At 38.0% G+C, this 18,637-nt stretch overlaps 1 protein-coding gene across 5 annotated transcripts in view; it reads right to left on the minus strand.

The window, feature by feature from the left end:
- ITSN2 (intersectin 2) overlaps positions 1-18,637 on the minus strand; it is a 140,428-nt gene that overhangs the window by 104,746 nt on the left and 17,045 nt on the right. For 3 of the 5 annotated variants that reach the window (XM_035000682.1, XM_035000681.1, XM_035000684.1), the window contains exons 2-3: positions 7,707-7,770; positions 5,427-5,528 (exon numbers count right to left, since the gene is read on the minus strand). In XM_035000682.1, coding sequence (XP_034856573.1) covers positions 5,427-5,528; positions 7,707-7,737 — 133 coding nt within the window. In that variant the 5' untranslated portion in view covers positions 7,738-7,770. Of the gene's footprint in view, positions 1-5,426; positions 5,529-7,706; positions 8,384-18,637 lie in introns of those variants that run through there. The other 2 variants (XM_035000683.1, XM_035000685.1) reach the window with 2 other exon arrangements.

Genomic DNA, 18,637 nt, shown 5'->3' on the forward strand with positions numbered 1-18,637 from the left:
TGTTTGCTGTTTATGGTATAAAATCTGTCTTACAGAGTTGTTTCCAGGAATGCCTATCATTGAAAAGTAGGTACCCATATACTTTGAAACACTAAGATGGACCTGATTTAACAAATATTTCTTATCCTTAAATGAATGGATAAAAAAAATCTATAAACATCCTCTTTTAAAGATAAGTTGTTGTTTTTTTTTTTAAAGATAAGTTTTAAGATTAAAGTTAAAAATACAGAAACAGATGTACTGAAGAACTAAGTTCCTAAAACAGCTAAACCTACACACTTTCTAAATAAATACCACACACATAGTAAACACCTACTTGGTTTATCAGTTTATTATAAAGTAAACAAATTAACCTGTCACTACTCTTGTGACTAGGAGTGTGGATGGACTGCTTTACTACCGTAGGAATCTGGAAAACTGACGACAACAGAAAAACAATGACAACAACAAAGGATGACAAAGAAGGAAGCAGCTCACTTTCACGGAGCCCCAACTCTATGTCAGGGACTTTTTATGCAGTAACCCACTACTCCCACCGCTGCCCTATACATTAGGTACTACTCTTATCCCCATGACACAGGTGAGGGAAACCAAAACCCTTAGTGGTAAAGTTACTTGCTCAAGGTCACACAACTAATAAGTGGCAGAGCTGAGATCAGAACCCAGGTAGCCTGAACTCTGTGCTACACTGTCTCTCAATACTTATGGATAAGATGCCCATGTTCTCTGTACCTTAGCTGCCACCTCTAAAAGTTAGGAAGATTATCTAAGTTTACATGGTTGTTGTAAAGACTATGTAAAAAGTAATATATCTACTCTAAAAATAACACTAAATATAATTCTTCATCTATTAGATTGGTAAAATAACAACACCAGCATTTAATGAAACTTGCCACGTGTTAGGTATTTCTCTAAGAGCTTTATGTGTACTGTTTCTAAAAGTCTCACAAGAATTCCATGAGGTCACTATTCCTATTATCACTGTTTTACAGAGGAGGAAACAGAGGCATGGAGAGATTAAATAATTTGCCCAACATATCAAAGTTGGTAAGTGTTGAAGACAGGATCAGAATCCACAGACGTAATTAAGAATCTTAAACTATCTGCCCTGACAATAATTAAAAAGAAATAAACCCACAAATAAGTTGTCACTTGATTTCAACAAAGACATTAAGTAATTCAATGGGGAAAGAATAACCCTTCATTGAACCAGGCTGAAAAAACAGGACACCCACATGAACAACAATAACACAAACCAAACCATCTCAATCCTGCACCATATACAAAAAATTAATTCTAAATGGATCACAAAATTAAACACAGGAGCCAAACTATCAAACTTCTTGTGAAGAAAGCAAACAAGAAAATCTTTGTGGCTTTGGATTAGGAAATAATATTAGGACACAAACAACACAAATGATTAAAACTTTTTGATAAGTTGGACTTTCTCCTTTCTTAAAGACAGTTAAGAAAGTAAAAAGACAATGGGGCACCTGGGTGGCTCAGTCGGTTAAGCATCGGACTTGTGATTTCAACTCAGACCATGATCTCACGGGTCATGAAATTGAGCCCCATGTCCAGCAGCAGGGAGCCTGCTTGAGATTCTCTCCCTCTGTCCCTCCCCCCACTCATGCTTGGGCGCGCATGAGCTTGCTCTCTCTCTAAAATAAATAAATCTAAAAAAGAAAAGAAAAGAAAAGAAAAAGACAAGCTACAGACTGGGAGAAAATATTTGCAAAATATAATAAAGGACATGCATCCAGCATATATAAAGAACTATTCAACTCATTAATACAATCCCTGCTCCCCCCCCTTCAAAAAATGGGCAAAAGTTTTGAACAGACATATTAAAGATATACAGATGGCAAATAAGCATGTGACAAGATGTTCAATGTCACTGATCATCAGGGAAATGCGTATTATTATTTTTAAAGGTTCTATTTATTTATTTTTGAGAGAGAGAGAGGGAGAAAGAGAGAAAGCACAAGCAGGGGGAGGGGCAGAGGGAGAAGCAGGCTCCCTGATTCGGGGGGCTTGATCCCAGAACCCTGGGATCACAACCTGAGCCAAAGGCAGACACTTAACCTACTGAGCCACCCAGGTGCCCTGGGAAATGCATATTGAAACTACAGTAACATATCACTCCATGCCCATAGAATGTTTGAAGTTTTTTAAAAAACTGCTGGCAAGGATGCCGAGCAACTCAAATTCTCACATAATGCCGGTGGGGAAGGAAACTGAGACAATTTAGAAAAAAGAGTCTGGCAACTTCTTATGAAGTTAAGTATGCATTTCCCATGCAACCCAGCAATAAACTCCTGGGTAGGGGGCACCTGGGTGGCTCAGTCGATTATGTGTCTGCCTTCAGCTCAGGTCATGATCCCAGGGCCCTGGATCAAGCTCTGCGTGGGTTCCCTGCTCAGTGGGGAGCCTGAGTCTCCCTCTCCTGCTCCCCCTGCTTGTGCTCTGTCAAATAAATAAATAAAATCTTAAAAAAAAAAACCAAAAACAAACCAACACCAAACCCAAAAAAACTCCTGGGTATTTACCCATGAGAAATGAAGACTTTGTCCAGATAACAATCTGTCCTCTGATGATTACAGCAGCTTTAGACATTTGGTTTAGACACCAAAGCCTGGAAATAACCTAGATGTTTTTTATAGATGAATGGATAAACAACTTGTGGTACACATTTATACAATGGAATTCTAGTCAGCAAAGAAAAAGAAAGATATATACAATGACATGGATGACCTGCAAAAGTTTTTTGTTAAGTGAAAGGAGCCAGACACAAATAGCTATGTATTGTGTATTTCACTTATATGACATTCAGGAAAAAGCAAAACTGTAGGCACAGAAATCTGATCAGTGGTTGCCAGTGGCTAAGGGCGGGGTATAAAGGAATAAGGGAATCTTCTGGGTGATGGAAATATTCCATATCCTGATTTTTATGACTGTATACATTTGTTAGAACCCATCGAACTATATACTTAAGAAGGGTAAATTATACCTCAATAAACCCAACTTAAAAATAAAACAAAATAGGGGCGCCTGGGTGGCTCAGTTGGTTAAGCGACTGCCTTCGGCTCAGGTCGTGATCCTGGAGTCCTGGGATCGAGTCCCGCATCGGGCTCCCTGCTCGGCGGGGAGTCTGCTTCTCCCTCTGACTCTCCCCCCTCTCATGCTCTATCTCATTCTCTCTCTCAAATAAAATAAATAAAAATCTTTAAAAAAAATAAAATAAAATAAAATAAAAATATAGCATCTAATACATGCCAGCCACATGGAGGCTGTTCAATAAATTAGTTTCCTTACTCAATCCCATCCCAGGGAAGAATATAACTGAGGAGAAGTCAGAGCATTAAAATTTTTCTCAGGCTCTTCCCCTTCTGGTAAAGGTACCCTTGCCAGAAAATACTGAGAGCGAGGCGTTTTAGTCAGAAACCGTAAGACTATTTTAAGTCTGGAGAGTCTGGTTAGGAAGGGTGAGGGGCTCTAACACACACCCAGGGAGTGTACATCCCCAGGGAGTGGCAAACTGCTTCCTATGACTGCAGAGGGCTCTGTGGCATCAGAAGGACAGTGCTTTCTTATGTCCTACTGTTACCTCACTTTTCCTTGGCTATCTGTCTTCATAGTGGTCAACTCAACTATCTGATAAGGTTTCTTGTTTAGTTCCAGCAACCTTGACACCTTCATATACATTCAGTTAAACATTTTGGGGCACCGTTGTGTACAGAGACTAGGGGTACAAGGATGAATAAAATGAATGCTTTAAAGGAACTCATACACTCCCTTAGCCAAGAGATCAGACACATCATGATTAAATATTATCATGATTAAATATTATCATGATTAATGGACTTACAGAATAAAAATGTCTAAAGCATTATGACAAGGAATAATTTTTAAGTAGTATTTGAATAATCTTTAAATCTGGACACTTCAAAAAAAATGACCACGTTAAAACATAAGGTGTTAATGCACTAAGAATTTTACACAAAGAAAAAGTTACACAGAAATAAGAAAACTAGGAAATATATGTACTTCAAAAACAATTTTAAAATAGTTGATCTGGGGCACCTGGATGTCTCAGTTGGTTAGGTGTCTGAATTGATTTTGGCTCAGGTCATGATCTCAGGGTTGTGAGATCAAGCCCTGCATCGGGCTGGGTGTGGAGTCTGCTTGAGATTCTCTCTCCCTCTCCCTCTACCCCTCCCCCTGCCCCCCCCCCAAATAAATAAATAAATAAATAAAATCTTAAAAAAAAAAGAGTTGATCCAATTCTGGCTTTCTTAGAATATATACTAATAGAACCTTTCCAAGAGTCAACAGTTTATTATTTGTAACTTCTAGTAAAACATTTCCCAATGTTTGTCTGTATTTATTTGTAAGCCTTACAGAAAGTCAGGAAAATCTAAGTTTTGGGGTTGATGTTTAATTTGTCCTCGAAAAGCTAACAACCTTTTACATTGTCTGATCACTTTAGAAATGTATTAAAATTCTATCAACTTCCCCCACTCATCACTAAATTGAGAATGTGGTATTTTCATAAAGATTTCTGTTGCTTATTCTCATCTTCTCATGTACTGGCTCTGTCACAAATGTTCTTATGGTCTATGTAGAAGGAAAAATAGACATTTACAGAACATGCACGATATGCTAAATCCCCCCCCCCCAGGGATAAATAGTGTCATCCCTGTTTTACATATATAGACATACATACCTACACAGAGGTATACGCACAGGTGTGCACACACAAGTACCACAAGGTTCAGCCAACACAACTGGGTGGTAGCACAGCGGTATTCTAACACACAGTTCTGAAGGTACACGATTCAAACATGTTCAATCCTGCTTGTGTGCCGTGAAATTACTATTTCTGGGTCTAGTTCAAAATAATAGTCAAATGATATATTTCAACCCAGTACAAACCTAAATCTCTAAAATACAACTAGAATACTGGCCTAGATAGAACTAAAGCCTTAACTGGGACATGAATAATAAATGCTTGGGCTGGTTATAAATGCAGTATAGTACCACCTCTGATTCTGCAGATCCAATGTTCAACAATTTCCTAATCACACAGATGAAAAGACTAATGAGCTCTAAAATTCTGAAAAGGTAATAAAACTCGAAAATGGCATTTTTTCCTCCTAAAGCCATTAGCCATTCTCTCCCTCCCCTTCCTCCTTCCCTCTTCCATATTTTGGATATAGCCACTGTCATGGGCTTCAGAACTTCTTACTCATTTAACCAGTCTTCAGTAACCCCCAGTTTTATGGCTGGAACAAGCTACAGTACATTACAAACAGGCAGCAACATGAATTTGAAGTAGCCTCTTGCTTATCACCTGATGACTCAAATATCAGGCTCTCTGTGTTTACAATTTCATTACATTTTTGAAAAGCAGAAAGCAAACCTACCATGATCAAAGAAGACTCTGGCAAGGATGATTCTGCTGGTGCAGAAGACACCAGAATTAGAGCCACGAGTGGTAAAAATATGACGCACTGATCTTTTTTGCTCTGTTGAGGAGATGGGAAGTGAAGCATCAAAGAGACTAAGAAAAGAATATCTGCTCAATAGAACTTTCTGAGATGATGTAAATGTTCTGTACCTGCATTGTCCAATACAATGGCCACTGGCCACATGTGGCTTTGAGAGCTTGAAATGTGGCTATATAACTGAGGGAATTTATTTATTTATTATTAAAGTTAAATTGAAATCGTCACATGTAGCTAATGGCTACTATATAAGGCAGCACAGCTCTGCGCGAACCAAAGAAGTCTAAATCTGTGGTTAGTCTTGGGATGATGAAATAGACATGGCAAAAGGTGAGAAATACATTCGAAGCATTTAGACACACAGCTTGGTCTAGGGCACTTAAAGACAAGTTCCAACAGTACTGAGCATCGAAAAGATTTAACACCATCTATAACTGAGCATTTCCTAGAAGAGCAAACACTGCTTTTGAAGGTTTTGTGTTATATGGGAATGCCTCTTCCAGTAAGATCTTAAACTCTGAATTGGACTTGCATTAGATATACACAAGATTATCTTCAATCTTCAGCTGTATTATAAACTTAAGTAGGAGGGTACCACAGCCTACATTTGCTATCAATTCTTCAGAATTTTTTTAAAAAATTACTACCTCTATTCCTTTTTTTACTACCTTAATTTCTATATATCACTCCTAAAGGAATTATCCAACATTTTGTCCAATATTATTCTTCCATATATAATGCAATGAGCTACAAAGTAGTTACACAAATGTTAAGGGAGTGGAAGAAACAGAATGAAGAAAGACTAGGCCTATACTGCTTTATGTTCATTTTGTTTGTAAACCAAACATTTTGGTTGAAGTTTGAAACTAAACTATGCGTTTAACGCAAACTCCTTTGTATGGTGTGCAGAAATCCTAAATTTGGGTAGAACACATTACTACTACAATTACTATCCTGATCCTAAACTTACGTTTATCACTCATTATGAAGAAAAAACCCATTATTTAATTTTTAAAAGCTGCCTGTGGCATCAAATAATCTCCATAATCCCACACCACTTCCAGCAATGCTCACACTGATCTTTAAATAAGAGTTCTGAAAAGGCAAAAAGCAAAACAAAACTCTTATCTCAAGTCCATCCTTACATGACATAGAATTCTACCACACAGAATTTGGTTTTACCTTTTACACAAATAATTCATTTTTCTTAAACTTTCCTAAATCTCACAAGGTCAATCCTGAGTCTTAAAATTTTGGATATACAACATGTACTTTTGTATTAACCATGTACTTAACTTGGCCCTATGACTGAAAACATGTTTTTTAAAAAGATGTAATTGATCAAATACAAGATGGTAACATTAAAACAGAATTGCTGTTTGAAAGTGGTAGAATTATTCACGATGCTTCCTTTTTCCCCCCTAATGTTCTTTAATATTACTGCTTTCAATTTAAATGTTAAAGAGTTATTGACTAGACTCTCTATTCCTTTATATTTACAATTGGTTAATGAAATTTACTACAAATTTAAGGTCACATCTTAGATTTCTGTAGCAATTTAAAAATATAATGCATTTTCTCAATTAATTCTAAATGACATACACAGTACCTTAATACTTATTAAGGGTGGTTAATTTGTACTTGGGAAAAGAATTAAAGCTAGAACCAGAAAAAACACTTTAAAACCTTTCTGTCACTGAAGTTACCTAAACATTTTCTTTAAAAATGTTTCATATTAAACAATTGTGCATATAGGCATACACAACCCTTTATAAAAGGAATAATTTTATATGTATATTACTAGATGAATCTTTATTGGTTTAATCAGTTTACAATCATCCTAAACTATTGAAAATACCTTTAATATTCTTCGCTTACAGCACTCTGCTTTTTGTCCTCCCATTTTATGCATCAAACACAATATACCTTTAGGTTATTCTTAACTGCTGAAAGGCAAGCACACATTCCAGATGATACTGCAGAACATGCTTATACTGAGTCACAGGATTTGCTGCATAATATTCTAATAGAAGATATATGCAGTGGTTCTGAAGTAAACTATCAAAACATTTTCAATAAGAATACTTTAAGTTTTGCATTTATAAGCTCAAGGAAAAATACCAAAATGAATATTTTACAACCTCTACCAAAAAACACCCCATAACCTCTTTATCTTGCCACAAGCACAAAGCAGCTTACCATTCATAGCTGTGGGAAACTGAGCCATCATGGTCCTGAATTTTCCTTGCTAGCTCTCAGCCATCTGCAACATAAAAACATTGTGCCATTAATAATACAACAAGGGCAGATCACAGTTAGTGCACCAGCTTAGCAGTGGGAATGTCTGTACCCTTGAGCTCACACTTCCAACAGAAAACAATGCAGAGCTTCTGCTGCTGCTGAAGAGGCAGGATTTACATTTAGGGAAGGGTAGGAGACTTTGTTGGGTAATGGTGCTGCCTTTAAGACAGAAACATTTATAAGAAAAACAGTCCCATATTTCATAGCAAATACTGAATAATGAAACCCTTGGCATGAATCAATTTTGTAGAAATTAACTTGGGAGAGAGGAAGGTTGTTATAACTAGGCAAGATGTTATTTCAGAGAAATCAACTGTATAAATTAAGTGTATAATAACATGGAAATCCATAACATTTTCTTTAAAAAAATCCGCAAATGAGAAAAATGTCCAACATAAATGTGGCACAGAGTCCTACAGGTTTATAAAAATTGTTCAGAATTGTTATAATATATATGTTTGTTTAAACATAACTAAATGTGCTGGGAATATACCCAGTACTAGGAAGAGAAGCGACTTTGGAAATTAACAGCTGTGATTTAAGTCCCAATTCTGCTATTTTCCTAGCTGTGACAATGGGAGAGTTATTTAACTCTTTTTTAAAGATTTTTATTATTATTTATTTATTTGAGACAGAGAGAATGAGAGAGAGAGAGCACATGAGAGGGGGGAGGGTCAGAGGCAGAAGCAGGCTCCCTGCCGAGCAGGGAGCCCGATGCGGGACTCGATCCCGGGACTCCAGGATCATGACCTGAGCCGAAGGCAGTCGCTTAACCAACTGAGTCACCCAGGCGCCCCTTAACTCTTTTTGAGTCTCAGATTCCTCATCTGTAAAAATACTTCGCAGGAGTATTTTTTTTTAAAGTATTAGACATATTCCAGTACACTGCTTGACACATTGTGAGTGTTTGATAAGTGGCTGCTATTTTGCAAACATCCAGGGAGGGAGAGTGCAATGTAATTTTGAACCCTGAATTCATTATTTTACTATGAATAGATTCAAAATTCATTCCACAAATCTTGAGGGTAAGACCAGTTAGGGAAAGTGAAGACCTAGGAAATTTATAATAATGTACTTAGTATTTAAAACCATAGATTATAACACTGCAGGGGAAAATCACTATATTAAAAAGATGATTCAGTAGCTCATCTATTTACCCCAATCACTTAAATATTAACATTTTTAGAAGCCAAAGGAAATATGTTTGCACAAGCCATGTGAACAAAGAAGGCATAAAGAGTTACACATCACAGTGGAAGGTGTCCCCAGAGGAGCTAGCTAACCAGCTGCCAAGAAGTGCTACCAGGCACCGGATCTTAGTGAATTCAGTGTGCTCTAAGAGAAATATGACTGTATCAGTATAACCACCAAAAGTTAGTCACACCAACAAAAGACTGGTATATACATCCAATTTACTGATTTACAAAGAGAAATTTAATAGCCAAGAAAACTAACAGTACCTTTTCTTCCTATAAAGCAAACTATAACATCTACTAAATTTCAACCAGATCACTTAATAGTGAGGGACGGGAGTTACCAGTGATTAGAATGCTTAATGACATCAGGCACTGACAATCAGATACATTTATCTACACAACAAGAATAAGTCAAGGACTGCACAATAGGGATGGTTAAACCTCCAATAATGCTTTGAATGACACTGCCAATTTTACTCTTCTGACTCCCAGCTTTTCTGTATGCTACCACTATATACCATCCTCCCTCTTAAAGCCTATGGCCTTCCTTTAGATGTTAATAAGCTTTAGTGTAGCTTCTGCACAGCAAAGAAAACCATCAACAAAACTAAAAAACAACCTATTGAATGGGAGAAGATATTTGTGAATGACATATCAGATAAAGGGTTAATATCCAAAATATATAAAGAACATATAAAACTCAATGCCCCAAAAACAAACAATCCATTTCTCCAAGGGGGGAAAAAAAAAAAAAAGGAAGACAAAGAGATGGTCAACAGACACATGAAAACATGCTCAACATCATTAATCATCAGGGAAATGCAAATCAAAATCACAATGAGATATCACCTCATGCCTGTCAGAACAGCTAAAATCAAAAACACAAGAAACAACAAGCATTGTTGAGGATGTGGAGAAAAAGGAACCCTTGTGCACTACTAGTAGGAATGCGAACTGGTGTAGACACTGTGGAAAACAGTATGGAGGTTCCTCAAAAAACCAGAAGTAGAATTATCATAGGATCCAGTAATTCCACTACTGCATATTTACCCAAAGAATATGAAAACACTAATTTGAAAAGACAGATGCACCCCTATAGATGCAGCATTATTTACAATAGCCAAATTATGGAAGCAGCCCAACTGTCCACTGATAGATAATGGATAAAGAAAATGTGGGGGGCGCCTGGGTGGCTCAGTTGGTTAAGCGACTGCCTTCGGCTCAGGTCATGATCCTGGAGTCCGAGGGTCGAGTCCCGCATCGGGCTCCCTGCTCGGTGGGGAGTCTGCTTCTCCCTGTGACCCTCCTCCCTCTCATGCTCTCTGTCTCTCATTCTCTCTCTCTCCAATAAATAAAATCTTAAAAAAAAAAAGATTAAAAAAAGAAAATATGGTATACATATAGAATGGAATATTACTCAGCCATAAAAAAGAATGAAATCTGGGGCACCTGGGTGGCTCAGTCGGTTAAGCCTCTGCCTTCGGCTCAGGTCATGATCTCAGGGTTCTGGGATCAAGCCCCGCATTTGGCTCTCTGCTCAGCAGCAGGTCTGCTTCTCCCTCTCCTTCTTCCTCTGTAATCTCTCTCGTACTCTCCCTCTCAAATAAATAATAAAAAAAAGAATGAAATCTTGCCATTTGCAACAACATGGATGGATCTAGAGGGTATAATGCTAAGTGAAATAAGTCAGAGAAAGACAAATAACATAAAAAAAAGACAAACCAAAAAAACAGACTCTTAACTATAGAGAACAAACTGATGGCTACCAGAGGGAGGTGGTGGGGGAATGGGTGAACCAGGTGAAGGGGATTAAGAATATACTTATGGTGAATCACTATATTGTACACCTGAAACTAATATAACACTGTGTTAACTATACTGGAATTTAAAAAAAAAAGCTTTATTGCAATGGAGCTTTAATTGTTACCACACTTAGACTTTACCCGTCACTATACTCTTCCTAGGTAGGAGGAAATTCCACCTATGTACAAGTTAGTTTTTTCTTCACTCCTTTCTCAAAAGGTAATATAAACTTCAGGTATTAGAGTTGTCTACTACACAGAAAAATAATATCTAAACATGGTGGGGTAGTCAAGAACTCACTTAACATGGGATTAAGAACACTGGATTTGAACCTGTAGCTCACAAGGAGTTTTAAAAGGTTTTAAGGAGAGGGATATAGATTTCACTTAAGACAATGGTGAAGAAAAGACCAGAGCTGTACCAGGGAGATCAGTTAGGGAAGATATGAGATCAATAACTGGCACCTGATCTAAAATAGTGGCAGATGGAACAGAGCAGATGGGATGAACTGGAAAAATAAGGAAGGGTTTAAAACAGGTAGAACCCAGAAACTCTTTAGATATGAAGGATTATGAAGTAAAACGAATCAAAGCGATGACTCCCAGAATTTGTTTGTGAGACTGGGTGAACTGTGGTGTCACCAGTTTTAAGAAAAAGTGAACACAGAGGAAGTCTCATAAAGTTATGACTGATACTTCCTCAATACAGAAATTCTACAAAAAAAGTATAACACTTTTACTTCCCCAATTTTAAATTGTCATCAGTAATGTTAAACCAAAATAAGTCAACATGCCTGCAAAGAAACTCTACTTACAGATACCCAGTAGCAAGTAGCAAGTAGCAAGACCTATTTTATTAAGTCTCTGAGACTAAGATAGTTTCAAAATGTAGGAGAAAAATCCTCCAAAAGTATTACATGCAACACACTGTATAACTGCATAAAAGCATATGAATTACCAAAGACAGGTTGAGGAGAAAGCATGCACTTACTAAAGACAAAGTACAGGATCCCACAGTCACAAAGCCTTAATCAGTTAGATGTAGGTCTAAAATTTAAAGATCATCTATCTAGGACTTCTGGCTGGTCATTACATATTCTATGAATACAACAGAAGGCCACATAATAGATACTCAGTAATCATAGGTATAATTCTGAAATAAAACCAAAGAATGAATCAAATAATATAATGGGAAGGGAGGGCAAACCCCCGCAGTGAAGCTGAAGGTACTAATATTACAGAACTTTCTTTACCTGGTACAAGGGATTTAGCCCGCCATGCATGCAGGTACCATATTATTACATGAATGCATACATGTAACATCTGATTACGGTAACATCTGACTATGGTAGTGCAATTTGTTAGAACCAATAAGCTTTTAAAGCATACTATTTCATATCTGTTATGTTTATATCAATTCTCTCTGCCATGTTGTCAAACAATTCTACTAATCTACTTGCAGAACAGTACTTGTACAAAGAAATAATTGAAATTTTGAAAAATTAGACACATTTTTACACTTAAAAAATCAATTGTTTTACTTTATGTAATCATACTAGCTACCATTTAATAAGTGCTTACTATTAATGCAATACACTTCTATTAATCATCTACTATGTGTCATGCTCAATCCTGAGAATCTAATATGTTCCAGGTTGTGTACAAGGAACTTCAGAGGAGAAACAGAGGAGCTTATAGAACATGCTTCCAGGTGCCAGACACTGCTAGACACCTTTGATAATACTAATAATGTCCCCAATTATCCCTGCAAGGCAGAGGATACTGTACTCATTTCACAGATGAAGAAACAGAAAGGCTAAATTACTTGCCAATATTCGCTGAGTGATGAAGCCACGATGCAATCCCAAATCTAATTTTAAAGCCCACGAAATTCCCATGGGCTTTGTATGCCTCTTCTTCTCTCAAATGGGGATAATAATTAATGATGAATAGGGTCACAGCTTCCTGAAAGCAGCAGCTCAACTTAATGCTTCATTTGTAGGGGAGAAGGAAAACAAGCCAGAGATGTCTTCCAACATATAGGTCTATCACGTACCTAAATTAGGGGACAGCTAATTATTTCTTTCCTCTTGGTATAACCCTCTCAGAGGAAGAAAAGGGTAATCAGCATCTCCCAGTTACATGCCTGATGCCTGTTTCAGGTGTGTGTGATTGGAGTCAGCACCCAACAAACACCTGTCTCCATTCCTTTGAAGGGGTAACATGATGATGGGCAATCTTGGCAGTTTGCAGTTATCATATAATTAAAACACTGTGTTAATTACCTATGGCTTTAGAACATTCATGTGGAAAAAAAGAAGAATATTCATGTGGCGCTTTCCCTGCACATTATAAATTAATGGAGAACTGGCACTATTACCTTTTGAGACACCAAGAAAACACATGTGGTAGATAGCAGACCTAAGGCAAAGAAGAATCTTGCAAATTAATATAAAGCAAAGGCCACTTTAGAACATGGCAACTACATTCATACTAAGACAGAGAAAAGTAGAAATGCTTCACCAAGAGCAGGAAATCCTTCTTTAAGATCTAGAGGGGGGAAATTATAGCCATTATAAGTTAAAAATAGCTCAATTAAGGTTGGATTTTTTGTCTGTCTAGAAGAACAGAATTTTAGAAGGAAACAATCACAGCACCTAGTTCAAAACCCTCAATTTTCAAGATGGGAAGACTGGGAGACTTGTATGAGCTCACACAGCTAGTCAGTAGCAAAACCGGTCCCAGAAACCACATCTCATGTCTAATGCTCTGGACATAAGTTTCCCAACTTGCCTGACCATATCACCTGGGACACTTATTAATCCAGAGATTCCCAGGCACATCACTGGGAGATGGTGTGAATTAGGGCATGAACCTCCTAAAATGGTCTTATTGCCTTGAGACCTTCCACAGAGCTCCTGGTTTTCTTCCAAAACACCTACTAATGCCCTTCGCCTTCTTAAATTACTTCACAATGACAAGTTCAAGCCCAAACTTGTAAGTGTGAAACATGGTATGAAATATGATTCAGAACCTTAGCTCAATCTACTTTACCACATTCATCTCTAGATGCGTCCCCTTGATTCAGATGTCCTAAGTACATCAGCTTTTTTTTCTTTTAAACAGTGATGCTTTTTTCACTCCTCTATTTCTTTGTGAAGAGCTGTTCCCTCTGTCACATTCACCACACTTTTTTCTCGTTCTTCAACTCCCAACTCAACGGACACCTCTTATTTGAGAGACTTGTGTCCTCCCAGTTAGTCACTGTCTCCTGTGTTGTCCACAACACTTGTTCATCCCACAGTGACTTCATTTATCATACTATATTTCAACTGCACATGTTTCACTTGCTCTGGGCAGAGACTTTTTTTTTTTTTTAGGCCTAGTGTGTAAACCAGACCTCCCAGAGAAAATGTTCAATAAAGATTTGCTGAACAAATGAATCGGGTAAATGAGTAGTATGGGTAAGATAAACAAACAAAAATGAAGCAAGGGAAGCATGGAGCGAGGCACTGTGGAACCGAATATACAGAAAAGAAACTCCAAATGACTTCCTTGAAACCCTGCAGGCACCAAGGCTCTGGATTTTAGACCAAATTATCCTTTGCAACGTGGCCCTTCCATAACTATTTTTAAGTATTTTAAGTATACTTTCAGAGATAAAGTTTTATGGCCTGTTGAATTCTGAAGTTTTTACATTGGGATAGAAAGACTTAGGTTTTTCAATTATACTTATCATGTTCATTAAACATCGTTTAGCTTAAATAAATTTGACTGAAGGTCTGACATTCAAAAACAAGATAATGTTCCTGAAGGCATATCTTTTTTTTTTTTTTTTATTTGAGACAGAGAGAATGAGAGACAGAGAGCATGAGAGGGAGGAGGGTCAGAGGGAGAAGCAGACTCCCTGCCGAGCAGGGAGCCCGATGCGGGACTCGATCCCGGGACTCCAGGATCATGACCTGAGCCGAAGGCAGTCGCTTAACCAACTGAGCCACCCAGGCGCCCCTGAAGGCATATCTTAAAAAACTTTTTCCAGTGCCTCCTCCACTTCATGTGCTATTTACACAGAGCCAACTCTCCAAACTTACTGATGAGTTGGAGAAAATGTTCCTTCCTCATCTGATTCCTAAGGAGATCAAGGTTGGTCTTATGAGAGAATGACTGAGGCAAAATTACCTACTTCTTTACAGTTTCTGCAGTAAGAGGTACAGTGTATATATATTCTCTACATCTGTTCCCTATCTAGCCATCCCTTCTTTCATTCATCCATTTCTTTATTTATCAAACATTAACAGTCACCATAATAAAAGGATTTGAAGAATGTTATAAGAACCCAGAGGACAGAACTACCACTACTTGGGAGGTAAGTTAAACTCTAGGGCACATATCACAAAGGAGGCAATATTTGTGTAAGAACGATCTAACATGATCATGTTGGCAAAGTAAGTGGGTTCCATGCATCCTCAGAATGAAAGACATTGTATAGGTGTGTGGATAGGCACTGATAGAGAGAAAGGAAAAGTACCTGAATCTACAGGAAGGACTGTTTAAAAGGAAAGTACACAGCCAGTATCACAGTAGAGCCTTTCCTATTCAAAGATGGTGTGATTTGAGAGCCATGCGATTTCAAAGAACTCACTTAATTTTTTAAACAAGATTTTATTTATTTATTTGACAGAGAGAGAGAGATCACAGTAGGCAGATAGGCAGAGGGAGAGGCAGAAGCAGGCTCCCTGCCTGACCCTGGGATCATGACCTGAGCCAAAGGCAGACGCTTAACTGACTGAGCCACCCAGGCGCCCCAGAACTCATTTAATTTTAATTGTTAAAAGAGACCTTAAGAAACCCGATAGTTTTAAATTTTGCTCTTTGCAGTTCTAGAAATTTCAAAGAAATACAACAGATGTGGAGTAGGGAAGAGGAATGGAGGGTTGGAAGAGGATACCAACTTCAATGAAAGTAGCTCTGTTTTTGTTTTACATACTGAGGCTTCTCTATAATATTTTCTCTGATGATTTTTTTAAAGAATTAAACAGCATACTGAATTCCATCCCCTTTATTTTAGAAACAATTAAAGAGAAGCCAAAGAGATTAACTTGCCAAGATCACACAATTTAAGGGACAAAGTATGTCATGCTATTGATTTTGAATTTCACTGTGCTAGTCATGGAGAGCCAGTATTTATTTGAGATAGACACCCAGATTTGGTAGTCACCAGGGACTGGAATAGTTGTCATCATATCAGTGAGTGACTTTATCCAGGGAAAGCATATATAAGAAACAAGAGAAGAACCTGATCTTTAAAGGGCAGAGGAAGAGAATTCTGACAAACAATATAGGAACTGAATTGGACTTGAATATCCTAAGACAGGGACACCAGTTGTGACTGACTGGCATATTCCAGATGGTGAGAATTTGAACTTGGACCATAGAGAAGAGGCATTTCTGAGCTAGAATAGACAGCATTTTCTGATCAGCTAAATGCTGTTGATCAAAGAAGAGCATCAAGATAAGTTTCTATCTTGGGTGACTGTAGAGTGGTAATACTAACCAAGACAAAAGTTCTAAGAAAGTAGAAATTTGGATATTAGATTTGGGGGGTGAGCAACAAAATGTTCAGTTTTCAGCTTACCTAATCTGATGCACCTAGAAAGACATCTAGGTGGAAATGTCTAAGAGATAGTAAGGATTCTGACCAGGCTGTGGACCTAGATTTGGTAGCTACCATGGATTGGGGATAGCTGTAAACAGGTCAGTGGATGACATTATCCACAAAAAGCATGTACAGGACACAGGAGAAGAACGATCAGAGCAGAGGTTGAGAAAAAGGAGAAATCAGAATATAGAGTAAAGAAAAGCATTTCAAGGAGATGATGGTCATAATTGTCAAATGTCACAGAAGTCAAGACTAAGCCATGAGTTTTGGCAATCTGTGCAGGGAACTGGCTGTAAGTCAAACTGAAGTAGACCCAGCAGTAAACTGGAGGAGAAGTGTAGGTGACTCAAGAAGTATGTTGTTAAAGGACAAAGGAAGAAAAGGGAGGTGGGGGGAGGAGAGATAGGAGGCTTCAGGAAAGAGGCAAGGTTATAAGGCTTTCCTTTTAGATGGGAGAACAAAACTATTTTTAGAAGAAGAGGGAGAGATTTAATTTCCAAAATGAGAAGGAAAGGTTACCTAATAATGAAAGCTAGAGTCCAGAGAAAGTAGACAGCTCTAGAGTATAACGCTAGAACATGGGGCACACATTTCTGGCTCTGGGAATATAGGACAAAACAGATAATAAGGATAAATAAAGACACATATAAGTTTGGAAGCAGAAGGAAAAGGAGTTGAGAAAATACGTGTTTTCTTTGGGCCAGACAGTCCAAAGGGCAGGGCTGAAAACAAACTCTTGGATCTCCTGGGCCCCCAGGTGCCTAAGCACAAATTTCTCTTCTCTTCAAGCAACAAGAGAAGGTCACATGCAAATATGTTCCCATGAATCAACCAGGTATGTGCATTTCAGCTTGTGTTCAACTAGCTATGCCTTACACATGGAAACATTCGTTACATGAATAAATGTGGGAGAAAAACATTCTAGGCTGAGGTAAAGACTGAAAAGCAGAGTGAAGAGCGTGGTCTGGGAAAATACGTGGCGGTTTATTCACATGAAATAGTGAAGAGCTTAACAATGCAAGGAACTATAACAATAGCTGTAAAAATGAGTATTATATTAATACCAACTGATAGAAATGTAATTGGCACAACTCTTCTGGAAAGGAACTGGAAATGGAATTATTTATAGCCTGCCTTCTTCCAAAAAGAATTAAAGCTCACGCAAAAATACAAAAACATTAAATTAAAAAGTATATGGGTAAATGAAGGTAAATAGAAAATAAGTGATCAATTTCAACTTTTGCATATGTTTGACATTTTTCATAAATAAAAGTTGAAAAAGAACACTAGTGCATCTGACTTGACCACCGGCTCTCCCTCACTGTTGTCCCCTACAATCACCATGGCAATTCCTTAACTGCTTTCACACCTACCTCACCATCCCCTCTCCACCATTATTCCCATACTTTCTGGTGAAGTCAAGTCATCCACACAGATGATACTGCCCACATCCTGGCCTCCAAGTGTTTGACCCCTTGTATTCCAAATGTCTTATTCTCCATCTTATCTTAGCCAGGCACTCCCAGGTCACACCCTAGGCCTTGTTATCAGGATGACTGCACTCCTCTGTAACCCACTTCAAGCCTCCCACCCTCCCTTCACCAGAGCTTTGCTCAACAGCCCACTCTCTCTAGTTCCCAAACTCCAGCAATTCTTTAACTCTGCCAGGACCTACAATCTATTGGTCTTGGCAACTTTTCACTGTCTCTCATTCTTCCTTATGCCCTAACATCCCCTTCCTTAGGTCCTAATATCCCTCCTTACCCAAATTATAAGTCATTGTATGCATCCTCAAGTTCACTCTCCCCTCTTCCTGTATACTATGCATCTGGTAAAACCCCACTGCTATTTCACGGCCACACGAATGAAGGTGCTGACTGGCATCACTTTAAACTCCTGACCACTAACTCCTGCCAGCCTGACAAGTCCATGTTTCCCTAGTCCATCTGCTCCGCCCTCCCACCCACGACCATTTCACACTTTCTCCCTCACTCTCCCAGACTCGTAACATGTGTCATAAAAACTTTTCATCCAGCTTGTTGCCTTTTGATTTGAAGGCATCTTTTACTATATCAACTTCTTTATTTTCATACCAAAATTTGTCAATCTTTTCTTTTATGACTGAGTATACAAATCAGGTTAATTTATCCAATAGAGAAAGGAACAAGAAAA

The sequence above is a fragment of the Mirounga leonina genome, unplaced genomic scaffold (assembly GCF_011800145.1).
Source record: "Mirounga leonina isolate KUSES-001 unplaced genomic scaffold, KU_Mleo_1.0 Mir_125, whole genome shotgun sequence".
Classification (NCBI taxonomy): Eukaryota; Metazoa; Chordata; class Mammalia; order Carnivora; family Phocidae; genus Mirounga; species Mirounga leonina.